Source organism: Antechinus flavipes, chromosome 4 (genome assembly GCF_016432865.1).
Source record: "Antechinus flavipes isolate AdamAnt ecotype Samford, QLD, Australia chromosome 4, AdamAnt_v2, whole genome shotgun sequence".
In the NCBI taxonomy this organism is placed as follows: domain Eukaryota; kingdom Metazoa; phylum Chordata; class Mammalia; order Dasyuromorphia; family Dasyuridae; genus Antechinus; species Antechinus flavipes.
Genome location: NC_067401.1, coordinates 119,388,097 through 119,407,524, shown reverse-complemented (window position 1 = coordinate 119,407,524; position 19,428 = coordinate 119,388,097). Strand labels below are relative to the sequence as shown.

General features: G+C 39.8%; 2 protein-coding genes across 12 annotated transcripts in view; one reads left to right on the top strand and one right to left on the bottom strand.

Moving 5' to 3' along the window:
• LOC127559991 (eosinophil peroxidase-like) overlaps positions 1-19,428 on the top strand; it is an 83,544-nt gene that overhangs the window by 20,518 nt on the left and 43,598 nt on the right. The window lies entirely within an intron of this gene.
• The window catches only part of LOC127559992 (tectonic-like complex member MKS1), a 46,000-nt gene that overhangs the window by 6,640 nt on the left and 19,932 nt on the right, over positions 1-19,428 (bottom strand). The window contains exons 1-6 of one of the 7 annotated variants that reach the window (XM_051994198.1): positions 14,684-14,801; positions 6,675-6,784; positions 3,940-4,010; positions 2,162-2,317; positions 639-736; positions 4-132 (exon numbers count right to left, since the gene is read on the bottom strand). In XM_051994198.1, the coding sequence (XP_051850158.1) occupies positions 4-132; positions 639-736; positions 2,162-2,317; positions 3,940-4,010; positions 6,675-6,784; positions 14,684-14,763 (644 nt within the window). In that variant the 5' untranslated portion in view covers positions 14,764-14,801. Of the gene's footprint in view, positions 1-3; positions 133-638; positions 737-2,161; positions 2,318-3,939; positions 4,011-6,674; positions 6,785-8,142; positions 8,260-14,683; positions 14,802-19,428 lie in introns of those variants that run through there. The other 6 variants (XM_051994197.1, XM_051994200.1, XM_051994199.1 and 3 more) reach the window with 6 other exon arrangements.

The following is a 19,428-nucleotide window of genomic DNA, read 5'->3' as shown; positions in this document are numbered from 1 at the left end:
CACTTTCCATAGGGTCCCAGATCCGCCATGATGTACATAGTCTGAAGCGGGGTGTTGATGACATGATTGCTTTTAATGAATTCTTCTGATGGTTCCCAGGTGATGATTCGGGACTTGAGGATACCACCTTCCCTGGGGGGACATCACACAAACACTGCCCTCCCTAGTCCTAGAAAGCTGGAAAGGGCTACCCGTTCTACTTTAGGACAACTCTGTTTCTTTCTGCCATTAAGCCTAGAGCTATCTTTTGATATTTCTACTCTTTGGTAACCAAACAGAATAAATATAGTCTCTCTTCTATGTGACATTTCAATTACTTCACAGAAAGCTCTTATGGCCCACTCTAAGTCCTTTCTTTTCTAAGTTAAACATTCCCTGTTCCTTTTTACCAAGTCCATTATGAAATGACCTCCAGGCCCTCTGCCTCCCTGGCTGCTGTTGTTGGGTCTGATGCTTCACCTCACAGCTAAAGGAAGGCCTTCCTAAAATGTGGGCTCCAGGAGGGAATAGGCTAATCTAGACTTGGTCTGCTCAGGGCAGCAGGGTGGTCCCTCTCTTATTTCATTAGACTCAGGAAGATAAAGGAGACTGAGGGGGGCAAGTGAGCCCACGTCCCACCAGCGCCTGCTCACACTCACAGTCCTCGTCGATCCTGACGGCGACGCCTGACATTCGCCATCCGCTCAACCAGGAAGGAGGGTACCTCACTGTCCGAGGTGGTCATTTTCTGAGAATGCTGGGAAAAGAGAACAGCCGTGTGTCCCTCACCTACACATGATGACTTCAGGCTGAGCAACCAAGGGAATGTTCTTGTTTCTGTTCCCAATCCCAAGACCTGCATCTAAAAAGCAGCCACCCCACAACCACCAACAAACACCACAAGTGATCTCCCCTTGGCTTCATCTTGCCTCATAAGGAAGGCAACCCTGGAGCCCTCTTAACTAAGCTTGAACTATGCTGATATAATCAGTTTGCATTCTCTGAGCATGTGCCAACTAGAAGTTACCCAGTTAACACACTATTTCATTAGAAAATGGGGAAAGTCATCTAAGGATAAAAACCTCTTGAAAGTATCTAGGCACAAATATTGAGCATTATCCACATTTTAATTTGGTTTTCATGAAGAAAATATGCAGGATCCACACCAGACAATTCATGCCCTACTTCACTGCTATCTTGGAGATGGTATTTGATTCACCCAACACCATTTACTCAACTGTATACCGAGCACTCCATCTGACACCCCCAGATATATGGCAGATGGGAAAGAGCACTGGATTTGGGTCAGAGCTGAGATGGAGTTCTAGCTTTGCCACATGCTAGTCCGGGACAGTCACTTAATCTCACTCTCAATGAGCCTCAGTTTCCTCTTTCATAATATAAAAATAACTCTCTGCCTTCTGGGACAGTTGTGAGAAAAATGCTTTGTGAATGCTCACACATGCACAGTGTGCACAGCACATAGTACATTCATGAGCACACATGCACGCAGCAACATGTGCACTCATGCACACCGTAATGTGCACTCATGCACACCGTAATGTGCACTCCTGCACACAACACACATGTGCACATGCATGCACACAGTACACTCATGCACACACATACACATGCACACAGTGCACTCATGTACACATATATACATGCACACAGCAACATGTACAATCATGCACACACATACAATACACATGCACACATGTGCACTCATGCACACACACGATAAATGAAAAAAAAAATCCCCACACAACATGCTAAGAAGCACAAACTCAGTGCACTGACATCAGTTGTAAACTGCAGGCTAGACAGAGCATCCCAGTTCTTCTGGACTATTCTCTTAAATGACCAAATACAATGCGGACTCGACAGTCGAGAGAAAGGCTGAACATCTGAGGGACTTCCACACTTGGGCCTTTATATTGGTTCCCCCGAACCCTCTAGACGCAGGATCAGCATTACTAGGGAAGAGGAGCAGTAGCCATCCCCTTGCAAATGGGAGTCCTGTGGCTGCCAGCCCAGAGCAGGAGACACCAGGCTCTAGTCAAGTACATCGCAGCGGACAGAACAGGAGCACCTCATGTCCCTCCAGGTTTGGGATCTCTACCCAGGACAAAGGAAAGGAAAAGAGGAGGCAAGTTTGGAGAGAGCAAAATGAAAAACGTACCTCCTCCAAGTTGGTGTAGCGATCAGAATCAGTGTAGGTAAAGATGCGGCGATTTCTCCTGCCACCAGAAGCCTCCAGCTTTAAGATCTCCTGGCGATATTGATGATCCAATGGGGTTTGACAGGCTGACTCATTCTGGTACAAGTCCACCTCAAACTTCCAATGCAGGAGAAAGAGAACAAGTAACCCTTGAGAAAACCCTCAAATGAAGTTCATGTTGTTTCTCATCCAAATTGATCCCACAGAATTTATTCTGCTCGGCACATTTACATTGTTAACTCTCAGTTATTCAGGCTAAAGAATATGAATAGAACAGAAATAATGTTGCTGCTGAAAGACAAGTACACCTAATACATTGCAGGCAGAGCAAATGTAAATTGGTCCCAGCTGCAAAAACAATTAGGATTATTCTTGAAATAGTTACTAAGATAAATATATCTTTTGCTGCAGAGTACTTGATGCTAGGTAAAAATTTCAAGGAACACAAAGGAAGAAAAGTATCATTTACACCAAGATATTCAAAGCAGAACTTTTTTTGGGAGGCAGGCAAAGAGATGGAAACCAAAGCAGCTGTCCAAGGATAAGAGAATGGCTAAACAAATTGTGCTGCATGAATGTTACAGAGTGTTATTTTTGACATATGAAGTGATGGATAGGGAGAATTCAGAAAAGTATGAGGATTAAAATTAAGTTGAATCAAGAGAACAATATACACAATGACTACAACCATATCAACAGAAAGAACAAAAGACCAAAAGTGAACCATATATAATTATTATTCAAATGCTTATAATGATTAAATATGGGTAATGAGAAGAGGTAAAGATAATGAATCTGCCTTCTTGCAGAGATAGGTGACTACAGGTATGGAATGGTGCATACATTGCCAGACACAACCGATGTGTTGGTCAGTTTTACTGAAGATCTTTTCTTTTTCTTCGTTTTTTGATTTCTGTCAGATGGGGGCATTCTGCTGGGAAAGGGAGCAGGGTCTGAGTGACTTGCCCAAGATCACACAGCCAGGATGTGTCAGAGGCAGGGCTTACACTCAGGTCTTCCTGAGTCTGGGACTAGCCCTCTATGCACTATACCATGCTGCTTCTCCCTGGGAGATAAATGTGAGGTAAAAACAAAAGGCATCAATAAAACTTAGATATATTTTTTTGTTAAAAATAAAAAAGAACAGAGGACAAGATATAGATGTGTAAAATCTCAGATCATCCCCAAACTTGGATTGAGTGAAGACTTTTGAGCTTCCTCTTTATCTTGCTCTTCCCTTGGAGCTGCTCATCAGAGCAACTTCATCAGAAGTACTGATGAGGGAAGGAAATACAAGTTTCCTTGCTTTTCACTCTCCCTCCTATGGGGATAATGAGAAAGAAAAGGAAAGGGAAAAACAAGGAACCTCATGTGAGAATAAGTAGAAGGAACTGGGCAAATTTAGCCTGAAGAAGAGAAGATTCAGAACATTCTCAAGCACTTATGGAAAAAGGACTAGGCTTGTTCAACTGGACGTGGCCAGGAACAAATGGGTGGAAGTCCCAAAAAGCAAACTTAGGCTGGATGTCAGGAAAAACTTCCTCCCAATGAGGGCTGTGCCAATGGGGGAGGATCTTGGGAGAAAGAAGGGTCTCCAAGCAAAGGCTAGCCAGCCACTTGTGGGCTTTCCTTGTGTATGGGTTGGACTAGAAGTCATAGACAGCAATGGCTGTCTCTGCAGACAGTCAACTGTCATGGCTGTGAAGAGAGACAGGGAGAAATGGAAGCCAGAGACTTACCTGACTAAAGAGTTTCTCCTGCCAACCAATCACCACTTCTTCTTCATCCTCTCCCTTTCTCAAATGCTCACCTGCAAGACAAGCAAAGAAGCCCCCTGCTTCCCCTCTTCCACTCCTGGAGAGGGCAGCTGAGCCCGTGTGCTTGTTTCTCCTGCAAGACTCTCAACAGGCCATGACTTAGCAATACCCCTGGGAACAGGAGCTTCTCTCCTGTTTCTCACTCCCCAAGTTTTAGCTCAAATCTGACAACAGGAGATAAACTTCAATGATGAGTGCTAAACACCACCATCTTGGCCCTCCTCAAATTGCTCCTTTATTCTGGAGAATCCCAGCCCCTTGAGCTTATGAGATCAAGCCCAGAGCTAAAATCCCTGAAGAAGCAGCATAGTACATCCAGAAAGAAAGGACCGAGAAGGAACTGAGGGATGGCATAGCAATTACTTTTTAAAAGAATCCAATCCAATCTATTCTAACCTTTTTCAAAGATAAAAATTTCCTCAAAAGCTCAAAAAAAAGCTCAAAATGTCTAAGACACTCATCTGGGGAGAGTAGGGGAGAGGATAGGAGGAAAGGTTAAAAGGAGGGAAACAAGAAGGTGGAAGTTAAAGAATCAGATTTAGAGCTGAAGAATCCTTTATCACCTCATTAAGGGATTCTTAACCTTCCTTGTGTTATGAACTTCTCGGGCAATTTAGTGAAGTCTATGGACCTAATTTCTCAGAATATTTTTAAATGCCTCAAGTAAAATACAAAAGATTACAAGAGAAATAAATTTAATTGAAATAGTTATCAAAATATTTTTTAAAGTTTGTGTACTTTTTAAAGTTCAGAACCCCTCATCTAGTCCGATTCCTTTACTTGATAGATAAGGCCAAGAGAAGGTAGTAAAGAGAAAAGCCAGACACAGAAGTTAGGGCCTGCGACTCCAAATCCAAAGTTCTTTCCACTTCACCATTTGTGCTTCCTCCTCCCCTGGGGAATTTTTATAAAAGAAAGAAGAAAACAAGAATCTAGTTATTAATAGTGTTTCTCCTCCACTCTTTGGCCAATGAAAATAAGAAAGGAAGAGTCTAGTTATTTAATAGTGTTTCTTCTCCATTCTTTGGCCAATTAAAATTTCAGATGTGTGCTACATAGGCAGCTCCCAATTGTTAATAATCTAGAAGTTAATTATTTGGAAATTGGAACTCACTTTTCTATAGAAATGTTAAAAGTGGCAGTTAATATTCTCTTGGTTCCACAAAATCCATTTAACCGGTAACACAGGCCTCAGTTTTCTCATTTGTAAAATGAGAAAGTTGGGCAAGATTGCCTTAAAGTCCCTTCTAGTTCTGAATCTCTGATCATACAGCACATTTACTCTGCAACAGTGTTTGGGGGACTTGGGGAAGTCCCCCTTCGGAAATGGTTCTCCTTTTTGTCTCAAGTGGTAATTTTAGACAGATTTCCCCATAAAAAACAATGTTTAGAATGATGATTAAATGTGTTTATGTTACTGGTTAAATGGATTTTGTGGAACAAAGAGAATATTAACTGCCACTTTTAGCCACTTTTAACATTTGATCGTAACTGCTCTGTAAGGCAGATGATTTGTAGAAGAGAATATCCATTCTCAGGAATGGGCAATCCATCATTCCACAAAAGAGACTAGAAAGGACCATAAGTAGGCAGTAGCATGTGCTCTGACAAGTTCTAGAGTGGTGGTACAGAAGATCCTCTGTTCAGATGTCCTCTTCAATTGCCTCTCTCCCACCTCTCCAATCTTCTTCCTCCTTCCACCTGATGGAGTGATTTCAATCCAGCATCGTTGGTCTCCCTACTGATCCTTGACAAGATACTGCTCCTCCTGTCTCCACGCAGTGTCACTGCTGGTCATCTCTGTCTCCTGGCTTCTTTTAAGTTTCTACTGAAATCCAACTTTCTACAGGAGGTCTTTCCCCAAGCCCCTTAATTCTAGGGCCTTCCCACTGTGATTATCTCCAAATTTGCCTGTGTGTAACTTGTCTATTGTTTTCATGTTGTTTCCTATTAGACTGTGAACTCCTTGAGAGCAAGGGCTCTCTCTTTTGTTTTTCTTGTATGCCCCATGTTTATCACAATGCTTGGCAGAGAGTAGTTGATACTTAATTGTTGTTGGTCCTCCCTTCTTGAAAAGGACCACAACATCAGGGAGGAGATGCCATGACATGCAAGTGAGTTGGATTTAAGTGAGGGAGAGTGTGCAAGGTCACTTTTCCCTCCAGAGCTTTCTGGGTCTAGGAGCCAGATAGAGATCAGGAGGACTGGAAATGGCCCTGGATGAAGTGGAAGACCTTGACTTTTTTAAGCTAAGTCTTTAACAGGTTTCAGTTTGACTGCCTTAATCAATGAATGGGCAATTGATGCTTAATAAACGTATACTGACTAACTGATTAGATTATGGTATAAGTGCCTAGAACTATATAGAACTTATAGAACTAGAATCCATTCAGGATTCTTTTGGTAAAAATATATTTCCCCTTTCCTCTCCCTACTCAAATCCTCTATGGGGAAGCAAATCAGAGCAGCCAACCTCCTCAAAGTTATAAAGTCCTCAGGAGGCCAGGAGAAGAGCAGAGAATTCAAGAACTCAGATTCCCTTCCTGGAAAGTATGAGGAAGGTAAACAGCAATGGTTACTCTCAGACCTCAAATACCACCTACTGCCAATATCCTCCCCAAATTCCCAAGCAATTAAATCATACTATTGATACATACTGGCTGATGTTGGTGGGTTAAAGGTACCCAGGTCGATAAGGTCATTTACTAGCTGGGGAGCAGACTGGTAGAGGAGGAGGTTACATGAGGAGACTCTCTGGAGATGAACTCTGATAAAGAGAAAAATAGAGAGAAAAACTTAGTACAAAAACACAATGACTGGGTGATTCTATCACAGAGCTGGAAAAGAGTTCCATCAATGGGAGTGGGCAGCTAGGGAAGGCAAGACTTTGCAGGGAGGGAGGGCAGAAGTAAAAGGTTAAAGCAAAGTCGGTGATTGGGGGGTTGGGGGGAAAAATGCATAATAGCATACTCAGAAATCCTGGTAGAAAGCAGCCTCGAGGAAGTTACCTCAGTGAGAAGAAAGTGTGTCTGTGATTAGGTATGAGGGAGAATGATTCTCAGAGAAGGAACGTCTATACAGTGAGCCCCAAAGAACATGAGATGGGAACCATGTAACTACAGAATCTAAGAACTGGGAGGGGGGCTCAGAAATCTAGACCAACCATCTCATGTTGCAAAGGAAACTGAGGCTCAAAGGGGAAGAATGGTTTGAGTTCCTACAACGGGGCCCCATTAGAATCCAGGTCTCCAGACTCCAGAATGCTCCACTGTGGCTCAGATTCTGGACAGCTAGATTCTAAACTCTGCTTGGCAGTTATTGTGGGGATTTCCCCACCTTTTCACACACCACACCCCCAGATGAAGAAAACAGACTTTATTTCAGGGCTTAAAGCTAGAGGGAATCTTACACTCAATTCAAGGAGCACTTTTATCACATGTTCCTTTTTTCTGGGTGCAAATTCTCTGAAAACAGGCCTTGTTCTCCCGCGGCTTCCCTAAAGAACCCCTGCCCGACTTCCCTGTTTGACTAACGTACAATGATTAATAACAGGGTCAGGCTGAGAGACTCCATCCAGTCTTACCGAAGTTCTAACCCAGCCTCAGAAATTTACTAGCTATGTGACCTTGGGCAAGTCACTTAAAAAAAAACTGCCTCAGTTTCCCCTTTGTAAAAGAGGGATAATAAAAGTACCCATCTTCCAGGGTTGTCGTGAGGGTTAAACGAGATAAAAATTGACAATTTTTTACTTAGCACAGAGCCTGACACACAGGAAGCGCTATATAAATGTGTATATAAATTAACATTATATATGCATTTGCATATAAAGTTGGCTATTATTGTTATCACCGTGATTGATGATGATGTCTTGTGAAGTACCAGACACGGTTAGCATTTGGGCTGAAGGGGACCTCAGAGGCTGGAGTCCGACCTCCCCGTTGGACCTGAACTGTCAGGGCAAATGACGTGCCTAAAAGCACGAGGCAGAGCGGGCGGAACTCGAACCCGGGGCTTCCCTACCCACGTAGTCCAGTTCGGACGCGCCACAGATGCTACGGAATGGGGCGGGAGGACAGGCGGCCTTGGAGGCAGAGAGGGAGGCAAGGGGCGAGGGGAAGCCGGTACCGGAGCCGAAAGTTGCGCACGGGGTCCCGCGAGCGATACACGGCCTCCCCGGTGTCGGTACTCCAGCCCGAGTCCGCCATGGCTACTGCTCTGCTGCGCCTGCGCGAGGAAAACGCGCGCTCGCGCGCCCTCGGTTCCCCTGGCAACGGGGCACGCCGAGAGAAGCCCGGCGCAGCGCGGGGTAATGATGTCATCCCAGGTCTGGAACTACTGGCTGACTTCCTGTTTCCTCTAAAACTGACTTGCGAGGCAGGCGCCTGCCCACGGAAGCGCTCTCCCGGAACAGCCGCTCTCTATCCGGGAGCGCGAACTAGAATCCCGAGAAGGGCGGTCTGTCAGGTCCCAGGGGACCCAGATCTGTTGTCACTGTACTCAAAGGCAAATTTGTACGCAGCTGCCTAATGCAGCCACATAAATTCTCCTGTTAGCTCTGTTCCCAAATACCTATCTCTTTGTGTCAGGAGGAGGTGAATACTGTTTTCCTTCTTTTGTAAATGTGGTTTCTCAGTGAATTGATCAGAGTTCTCAAGTCTTTCGAAGTTCTTTTTCTCTATAATGCTGTTATCATTGAGAATAATAAATGTCCTCCTCCTTCCGCTCAATTTCCTCTAAATCAGTTCATATTATATTTTCCCAATTTCCTCTGAAAAGTCTCTTTCATTACTCCTTAGGGTGCACAATATATTCCTATACTACAGTTTGTTAGGCCATTTCCCAGTAAGATCACCTCCTTAAGTTTCCACTATTTAGCTACCATGAAAAAGCTACGATAAATATTTCTGTACATCTAGATTTTTTTCCTCTTTGATTTCTTTGTAGTAGAGGCCCAAACTATACAGCGAGGTCAAAGAGTACGCAGAGTTTGAAAACTTTCTGGAATAGTTCTTTTTTTTTTTTTTTTTTTTTTAATTTTTATTTAATAATTACTTTATATTGACACTCGTTTCTGTTCGATTTTTTCCCCTCCCTCCCTCCACCCCTGCCCCTAGATGGCAAGCAGTCCTTTATATGTTGGATATGTTGCAGTATATCCTAGATACAATATATGTTTGCAGAACCGAACAGTTCTCTTGTTGCATAGGGAGAATTGGATTCAGAAGGTATAAATAACCGGGAAGAAAAACAAAAATGCAGATAGTTCACATTCGTTTCCCATGGAATAGTTCTATACTGTTTTCAGAATGGCTGCAAGAATTCATAGCTCCATCAACAATTCATTAGTGTGCCTACTGGAGGCCGCTAAGCGGCTAGAATGCTGGGCCTGGTGTCAATCCTGCCTCAGTCACTTATTAGTTGTGTGACTTGGAGCAAGTCAGTCTCTGTTTGCCTCCATTTCCTCACCTGTAAAATGAGGATAATAATAGTACCTACTTATCAGTGTTGTTATAACTCTCAAATGAGATAATAATCATAAAACAGCACAGTGGCTGGCACATTGTAAGTGCTATGTAAATGTTAGTTATTATTATTTTCCTATAGTTCCTCCAAAATGTGTCATTTCCTATTTTTATCATCTTTCTCAGTCAGATAGAGATGAGTTGGGGTCTCAAAGTTGCCTTAATTCACATTTATTTATTTATTAGAGATTTAGAGGATTTTTTCATATGATTGTTTACTACTTAGATTTATTCTCTCTTTTCATATCTCTTGATAATTTATCTATTGGAAAATGGCTCTTACTCTTAATGTGTTTCTTTAAAATCTTAGATATGTGGCTTTTATCAGAGAAGCTTATTGCAAAGATTTATTCCCAGTTACCAATTTCCTCTAATTTTTATCATATTCATCTTGCTTACACAAAAACTTAAATTTTCTAGAATCAAAATTGCTTATTTTATCTTATAAGCCTATTCTATCCCTTATTTAGTGATAAATTATTCCTCTGTCTGTTAATCCAAAAGGTAATTTCTTTGATCCTCCAATTTGTTTGTGATGTAATCTTTTATATCTGGTTTATATATCCATTTGGAGTGTATCTTGGTGGATGATGTGAGATGTTGGTCTAAAACTAATTTCTACCAAATTGTTATACAGTTTTCCCAGCAGTTTTTGTGAGTTCTTCCCTCAGCAAGACTTTGGGCTTATCAAACATCAAGTTACTGTGTAAATTTACTTCTGCATGTTGTTTACCTAATCTGTTTTACTGATCTACCTTTCTACTTTTTAACCAGTACCAAATATGTTTTAATGATTATTGCTGTCATTTGAATTTGGTATTGATAGAGCTCCTTCTTTTTCCACTTCTTGTCATGATCATTCTTGAGAATCTTGATCTTTTGTTCAATCACATGAATTTCATCATCATTTTTTTAGGTCTATAAAATACTCTTGAGAATTTGACATAACACTAAATGCATAAATTAATTTAGTCCATTATCATTTTTACTATATTGGTTTGATTTAGCCATAAACAATTAGTATTTTTCCAAGTGCATGAGAAAATAAATGTGTCTTAGTTGAGTGGTAAGCTTGGACAAAACCCTTTGGGAGGGAGACAACACAGAAGAATAAATTAGTCTTCAATCTAGAAACAGAGAACCTCAGGTTCAGCTTTCAGCTATGCCCTTCATGTGACCTGGAGCAAATCAATTAATTTCCCTGGGTTCTAATTTCCTCATCTATGAAAAATACAGAGGTTGGACTAGATAATCTCTAAGATTCTTTACAGCTGTCATATCCTAATGCAAACAAAGTACAAGTAGTAAGATTGCCAAAAGTAGTTTGTCCAAAGGTCTATTCAACTCTTTTAATGAAAGAAAGGTTTTTGTCTTCCTGGTTCTGGGACCCATTTTGTCCAGAACATTTAGTTCCCTAAATAACAGCTAATTCACTTGTCTTAGCAGGATTAGTATGGGATACAGGCTGCCTGTAGTTTGAAATTTTATATATTACTCCTGTCACTAAAACATTTGGAACAATTTTGAAATTTTCAATCTGGTTTTTCATCTACTTGACTCCTTGAACAAATGAGGCATTCTTCCCAAGAGGGCCAGGTAATGACATTCACCAAGACAGGGGACTATGTTCTTGGAAAATTTAACAAGAGACTCACTCAGCAATGTTGTGTATTTATTCACCATGCGAGAAAGGAAAAACAAGGAAGCTATCAGCAAAGCTTGAGAGGAAGTGACATGAGATTGTATTCTTTTAAAACCAGATTCTTTCAGGATCTAAGCTAGTTCTTGGTGATTGAGCTATCAAGTCTGGAAGCTTTGATTTATTAAAAGCCAGCAAAGTATTATTCAGTGTTAGTGTTTCAGTGGACTGGAACATACTCTCTACTGGAAAACAACCATTTTTTTTTTTTTAACAGCTTCAGTAACAAAGGAAAAACACACACTAAAACAATTTTTTTTTACTACTATTATATTCTTTTTGAGCTATCATTAGACCCATATTAAGTGAGTTCTGAAGGGGGATCACTTGGTGGAATCATTGGAAGGCAGGCCTTGGAGTCAGGGAGACCAGGGCACAAGTAAGTACTCTGACACATACTATGTACAAATGGGCAAGATACTGAATCAATCTTTCAGCTATCAAGACCCATAAGTGGTGAATCTGCACCATTGAATCCTCATATAGTTATATAGGCACAGACCAAAAAAAAAAAAAAAAATCACCAATAAACATAAATAAATTATAAAATTCAATTTCAGCAGGGATGTAGGGAAGCATATATACATATTAAGTAGAGAGATATGGGTACAGATACATGAATATAGACATAGATGTGAATATATGTATATATGCATATGTGTATATATATATATATATATACACACACACACATATATAAACACATACACTTTTTAAAATACACATGTATATTTTCATACAGTTAGTTTTAGTTACTGGCAATGTAACTTGATTCAACCTCTCCAGACAACAATTTGGTAAAATAATGCACAAGCTATAAAATTGTTAATGCCCTGTGACCTGAACAACTTTGGGAGGAAATGACCAATGGTCTTTTGTTCAGTTTTCATCTTCATTGATTTTTCTGTAGTATATAATATTATTGACCACTGCCTTCTGAATATTCTCTGCTCTTTTATCATCTATGACACTATTTCTTCCTGTTTTTCTCTTATCCCTCTGATGGGTCCTCCATTTATTTTATTTCATTTCATTGTATTTTTACTCTTTTCTCTTCATCTTCCTGCTTTCAAAGAGGGCTCATTTTCTGATATTCTGTCCTTAGTCCTCTTTAGATTGTCAGTCCCTTGACAATTTCATCTATTCCAATGCTTTCTCTTTTTTTAAGTACAATATGTTTTGTTTTTATATCATTTTGTTTCTGCATATGTCTATTCCTTTATCCAGGGAATTTTCTTTTAAAGCAAAGAATAAGAAAAAAAGCAATTTAGGAGAATTAACTATAGCAGAGACCCATCTCTTTCCTCTCTTTCTCCATCCCCATGATCAAAATTGCTATTATTAAATCTAGGTAACCATGTGGAAGCTCTGGCGGATAGAGGAAAGGAGGTGTTCCAGCCATGTGATAATTCAGTGCTGAATGTGTTTTAATATAACATGGTCAATCCTGAGTATTCCTTTGGGTCCTCCTCTCCCTGTGACAGTGGCAGAGGATTGGGTGCTGCAATAGAAATAGCTTTTGCCTCAATCGCTTACCTTTCTTGCCACTTTCTCATGTTATAAGTAATTCTCTCTCTTGGTTTTCATTCTCCAGTGCACAGTTAGGGAGGATGGGAACAGACTTAGAATGCACATTTGGGAGGGTTAGAGACACTAGATCCAATGAGAGGAGCTGTCACTTGTGGCAATGACAAAAGTAAGTTAACAGAAAGCAATGTTTCTTCATCAGAATGGAAAGCTGCCAACAAGAAGACTGGCCCAAGCCTTGACATTTTATCAACAAATGTGCCAGAAGTTATTTGGACAGTGCAGAAACAAAGCAAAATTTAAAATTTATCATTACCATGCTTGCAATCTGCTTTATGTTCTGATGAAATATAAGTATTAGGTTTTCAATAGCTTCTAACAATAGTTATGAGATAAGTTACTGAATTCTGTTTTGTTAATGCACACTTGTCAGTCATTTATGTTTAGTGTTTCTTGTTTATACAGGAATAAATTACCTCTCTTGAATCTGATTCATATAATGTTCATTGAGTACCCTTTTACTCCCTCTTTTTGGGAAAAATTGTAAATCTAAATTTTTAAAACATTTGTCCATAGGGTGATGAGATGAGAGATTTTAGAAGCCAAAGAGTGTGAGAAAATCGAGCCATCCCCATATTAAAAGCAAGCTCCCCTAATAATGAATATAGTCCAAAACCAAACTCTTGAGTGCAGAACAGGAAACAAAGTATTTCTAGCGTTGAGTTAGTGCCTCAAGATTAGATAAATACTACCTCAGTCAAGTTCAACTATATATAACATTCCTCATTCATAGTATCCCACCTTCACAAAGAAAGAAGCTTCCTAATGCTTTAGAGAACAACCTCTATTCAAAATTATGTATATTTTCTATATCCAGGTATCACCTTCTGTGAGCTCCAAGTTCTGCATTTCTAATTGTCTGCTGGATATTTTTACTTGGATTTCCTGCCAACACTTCAAATTTAACATGTGCAAATTTATCCCATTAACTTTCCTTCAAAATCTACTCCCTAGTTGTTGATGTCATCATCATCAACTCTATCTCCAAATCTTGAAAATTCACCAGCTTGAGAATTCAACCATTTAGGACAATTGTCTCCCTTGATTCAAATATCCAATTAGTTGTCAAATCCCATAAATCCACAAGATCTTTTCTAACTTACTTCCTACTTTTTATCACAACTACTAACACTCTTATTTCAAGCTTTTATAATGTTTTTTTTTTTTTTTCCTTAGCCTTTTGACTGGTGTCTCTGAAAACAGGCCTTGTTCTCCCGCGGCTTCCCTAAAGAACTCCTGCCCCGACTTCCCCGTTTGACTAACGTACAATGATTAATAACAGGGTCAGGCTGAGAGACTCCATCCAGTCTTACCGAAGTTCTAACCCAGCCTCAGAAATTTACTAGCTATGTGACCTTGGGCAAGTCACTTAAAAAAAAAAACTGCCTCAGTTTCCCCCTTTGTAAAAGAGGGATAATAAAAGTACCCATCTTCCAGGGTTGTCGTGAGGATCGAATGAGATAAAAATTGACAATTTTTTACTGAGCACAGAGCCTGACACACAGGAAGCGCTATATAAATGTGTATATCAATTAACATTATATATGCATTTGCATATAAAGTTGGCTATTATTATTATCACCGTGACTGATGATGATGTCTTGTGAAGTACCAGACACGGTTAGCATTTGGGCTGAAGGGGACCTCAGAGGCTGGAGTCCGACCTCCCCGTTGGACCTGAACTGTCAGGGCAAATGACGTGCCTAAAAGCACGAGGCAGAGCGGGCGGAACTCGAACCCGGGGCTTCCCTACCCACGTAGTCCAGTTCGGACGCGCCACAGATGCTACGGAATGGGGCGGGAGGACAGGCGGCCTGGGAGGCAGAGGGGGAGGCAAGGGGCGAGGGGAAGCCGGTACCGGAGCCGAAAGTTGCGCACGGGGTCCCGCGAGCGATACACGGCCTCCCCGGTGTCGGTACTCCAGCCCGAGTCCGCCATGGCTACTGCTCTGCTGCGCCTGCGCGAGGAAAACGCGCGCTCGCGCGCCCTCGGTTCCCCTGGCAACGGGGCACGCCGAGAGAAGCCCGGCGCAGCGCGGGGTGATGTCATCCCAGGTCTGGAACTACTGGCTGACTTTCCTGTTTCCTCTAAAACTGACTTGCGAGGCAGGCGCCTGCCCACGGAAGCGCTCTCCCGGAACAGCCGCTCTCTATCCGGGAGCGCGAACTAGAATCCCGAGAAGGGCGGTCTGTCAGGTCCCAGGGGACCCAGATCTGTTGTCACTGTACTCAAAGGCAAATTTGTACGCAGCTGCCTAATGCAGCCACATAAATTCTCCTGTTAGCTCTGTTCCCAAATACCTATCTCTTTCTGTCAGGAAGAGGTGAATACTGTTTTCCTTCTTTTGTAAATGTGGTTTCTCAGTGAATTGCTCAGAGTTCTCAAGTCTTTCGAAGTTCTTTTTCTCTATAATGCTGTTATCATTGAGAATAATAAATGTCCTCCTCCTTCCGCTCAATTTCCTCTAAATCAGTTCATATTATATTTTCCCAATTTCCTCTGAAAAGTCTCTTTCATTACTCCTTAGGGTGCACAATATATTCCTATACTACAGTTTGTTAGGCCATTTCCCAGTAAGATCACCTCCTTAAGTTTCCACTATTTAGCTACCATGAAAAAGCTACGATAAATATTTCTGTACAACTAGATTTTTTTCCCCTTTGATTTCTTTGTAGTAGAGGCCCAAACTATACAGCGAGGTCAAAGAGTACGCAGAGTTTGAAAACTTTCTGGAATAGTTCTATACTGTTTTCAGAATGGCTGCAAGAATTCATAGCTCCATCAACAATTCATTAGTGGGCCTACTGGAGGCCGCTAAGCGGCTAGAATGCTGGGCCTGGTGTCAATCCTGCCTCAGTCACTTATTAGTTGTGTGACTTGGAGCAAGTCAGTCTCTGTTTGCCTCCATTTCCTCACCTGTAAAATGAGGATAATAATAGTACCTACTTATCAGTGTTGTTATAACTCTCAAATGAGATAATAATCATAAAACAGCACAGTGGCTGGCACATTGTAAGTGCTATGTAAATGTTAGTTATTATTATTTTCCTATAGTTCCTCCAAAATGTGTCATTTCCTATTTTTATCATCTTTCTCAGTCAGATAGAGATGAGTTGGGGTCTCAAAGTTGCCTTAATTCACATTTCTTTATTTATTAGAGATTAAGAGCGTTTTTTCATGTGATTGTTTATTACTTAGATTTATTCTCTCTTTTCATATCTCTTGATAATTTATCTACTGGAAAATGGCTCTTACTCCTAATGTGTTTCTTTAAAATCTTAGATATGTGGCTTTTATCAGAGAAGCTTATTGCAAAGATTTATTCCCAGTTACCAATTTCCTCTCTAATTTTTATCATATTCATCTTGCTTACACAAAAACTTAAATTTTCTAGAATCAAAATTGCTTATTTTATCTTATAAGCCTATTCTATCCCTTATTTAGTGATAAATTATTCCTCTGTCTGTTAATCCAAAAGGTAATTTCTTTGATCCTCCAATTTGTTTGTGATGTAATCTTTTATATCTGGTTTATATATCCATTTGGAGTGTATCTTGGTGGATGATGTGAGATGTTGGTCTAAAACTAATTTCTACCAAATTGTTATACAGTTTTCCCAGCAGTTTTTGTGAGTTCTTCCCTCAGCAAGACTTTGGGCTTATCAAACATCAAGTTACTGTGTAAATTTACTTCTGCATGTTGTTTACCTAATCTGTTTTACTGATCTACCTTTCTACTTTTTAACCAGTACCAAATATGTTTTAATGATTATTGCTGTCATTTGAATTGGTATTGGATAGAGCTCCTTCTTTTTCCACTTCTTGTCATGATCATTCTTGAGAATCTTGATCTTTTGTTCAATCACATGAATTTCATCATCATTTTTTTAGGTCTATAAAATACTCTTGAGAATTTGACATAACACTAAATAATTAAATTATCATTTTTACTATATTGGTTTGATTTAGCCATAAACAATTAGTATTTTTCCAAGTGCATGAGAAAATAAATGTGTCTTAGTTGAGTGGTAAGCTTGGACAAAACCCTTTGGGAGGGAGACAACACAGAAGAATAAATTAGTCTTCAATCTAGAAACAGAGAACCTCAGGTTCAGCTTTCAGCTATGCCCTTCATGTGACCTGGAGCAAATCAATTAATTTCCCTGGGTTCTAATTTCCTCATCTATGAAAAATACAGAGGTTGGACTAGATAATCTCTAAGATTCTTTACAGCTGTCATATCCTAATGCAAACAAAGTACAAGTAGTAAGATTGCCAAAAGTAGTTTGTCCAAAGGTCTATTCAACTCTTTTAATGAAAGAAAGGTTTTTGTCTTCCTGGTTCTGGGACCCATTTTGTCCAGAACATTTAGTTCCCTAAATAACAGCTAATTCACTTGTCTTAGCAGGATTAGTATGGGATACAGGCTGCCTGTAGTTTGAAATTTTATATATTACTCCTGTCACTAAAACATTTGGAACAATTTTGAAATTTTCAATCTGGTTTTTCATCTACTTGACTCCTTGAACAAATGAGGCATTCTTCCCAAGAGGGCCAGGTAATGACATTCACCAAGACAGAGGAATATGTTCTTGGAAAATTTAACAAGAGACTCACTCAGCAATGTTGTGTATTTATTCACCATGCGAGAAAGGAAAAACAAGGAAGCTATCAGCAAAGCTTGAGAGGAAGTGACATGAGATTGTATTCTTTTAAAACCAGATTCTTTCAGGGTCTAAGCTAGTTCTTGGTGATTGAGCTATCAAGTCTGGAAGCTATGATTTATTAAAAGCCAGCAAAGTATTATTCAATGTTAGTGTTTCAGTGGACTGGAATGTATTCTCTACTGGAAAACAACCATTTTTTTTTTTTTAACAGCTTCAGTAACAAAGGAAAAACACACACTAAAACAATTTTTTTTACTACTATTATATTCTTTTTGAGCTATCATTAGACCCATATTAAGTGAGTTCTGAAGGGGGATCACTTGGTGGAATCATTGGAAGGCAGGCCTTGGAGTCAGGGAGACCAGGGCACAAGTAAGTACTCTGACACATACTATGTACAAATGGGCAAGATACTGAATCAATCTTTCAGCTATCAAGACCCATAAGTTGTGAATCTGCACCATTGAATCCTCATATAGTTATATAGGCACAGACCAAAAAAAAAAAAAAAAATCACCAATAAACATAAATAAATTATAAAATTCAATTTCAGCAGGGATGTAGGGAAGCATATATACATATTAAGTAGAGAGATATGGGTACAGATACATGAATATAGACATAGATGTGAATATATGTATATATGCATATGTGTATATATATATATATATATATATATATATATATACACACACACACATATATAAACACATACACTTTTTAAAATACACATGTATATTTTCATACAGTTAGTTTTAGTTACTGGCAATGTAACTTGATTCAACCTCTCCAGACAACAATTTGGTAAAATAATGCACAAGCTATAAAATTGTTAATGCCCTGTGACCTGAACAACTTTGGGAGGAAATGACCAATGGTCTTTTGTTCAGTTTTCATCTTCATTGATTTTTCTGTAGTATATAATATTATTGACCACTGCCTTCTGAATATTCTCTGCTCTTTTATCATCTATGACACTATTTCTTCCTGTTTTTCTCTTATCCCTCTGATGGGTCCTCCATTTATTTTATTTCATTTCATTGTATTTTTACTCTTTTCTCTTCATCTTCCTGCTTTCAAAGAGGGCTCATTTTCTGATATTCTGTCCTTAGTCCTCTTTAGATTGTCAGTCCCTTGACAATTTCATCTATTCCCAATGCTTTCTCTTTTTTTAAGTACAATATGTTTTGTTTTTATATCATTTTGTTTCTGCATATGTCTATTCCTTTATCCAGGGAATTTTCTTTTAAAGCAAAGAATAAGAAAAAAAGCAATTTAGGAGAATTAACTATAGCAGAGACCCATCTCTTTCCTCTCTTTCTCCATCCCCATGATCAAAATTGTATTATTAAATCTAGGTAACCATGTGGAAGCTCTGGCGGATAGAGGAAAGGAGGTGTTCCAGCCATGTGATAATTCAGTGCTGAATGTGTTTTAATATAACATGGTCAATCCTGAGTATTCCTTTGGGTCCTCCTCTCCCTGTGACAGTGGCAGAGGATTGGGTGCTGCAATAGAAATAGCTTTTGCCTCAATCGCTTACCTTTCTTGCCACTTTCTCATGTTATAAGTAATTCTCTCTCTTGGTTTTCATTCTCCAGTGCACAGTTAGGGAGGATGGGAACAGACTTAGAATGCACATTTGGGAGGGTTAGAGACACTAGATCCAATGAGAGGAGCTGTCACTTGTGGCAATGACAAAAGTAAGTTAACAGAAAGCAATGTTTCTTCATCAGAATGGAAAGCTGCCAACAAGAAGACTGGCCCAAGCCTTGACATTTTATCAACAAATGTGCCAGAAGTTATTTGGACAGTGCAGAAACAAAGCAAAATTTAAAATTTATCATTACCATGCTTGCAATCTGCTTTATGTTCTGATGAAATATAAGTATTAGGTTTTCAATAGCTTCTAACAATAGTTATGAGATAAGTTACTG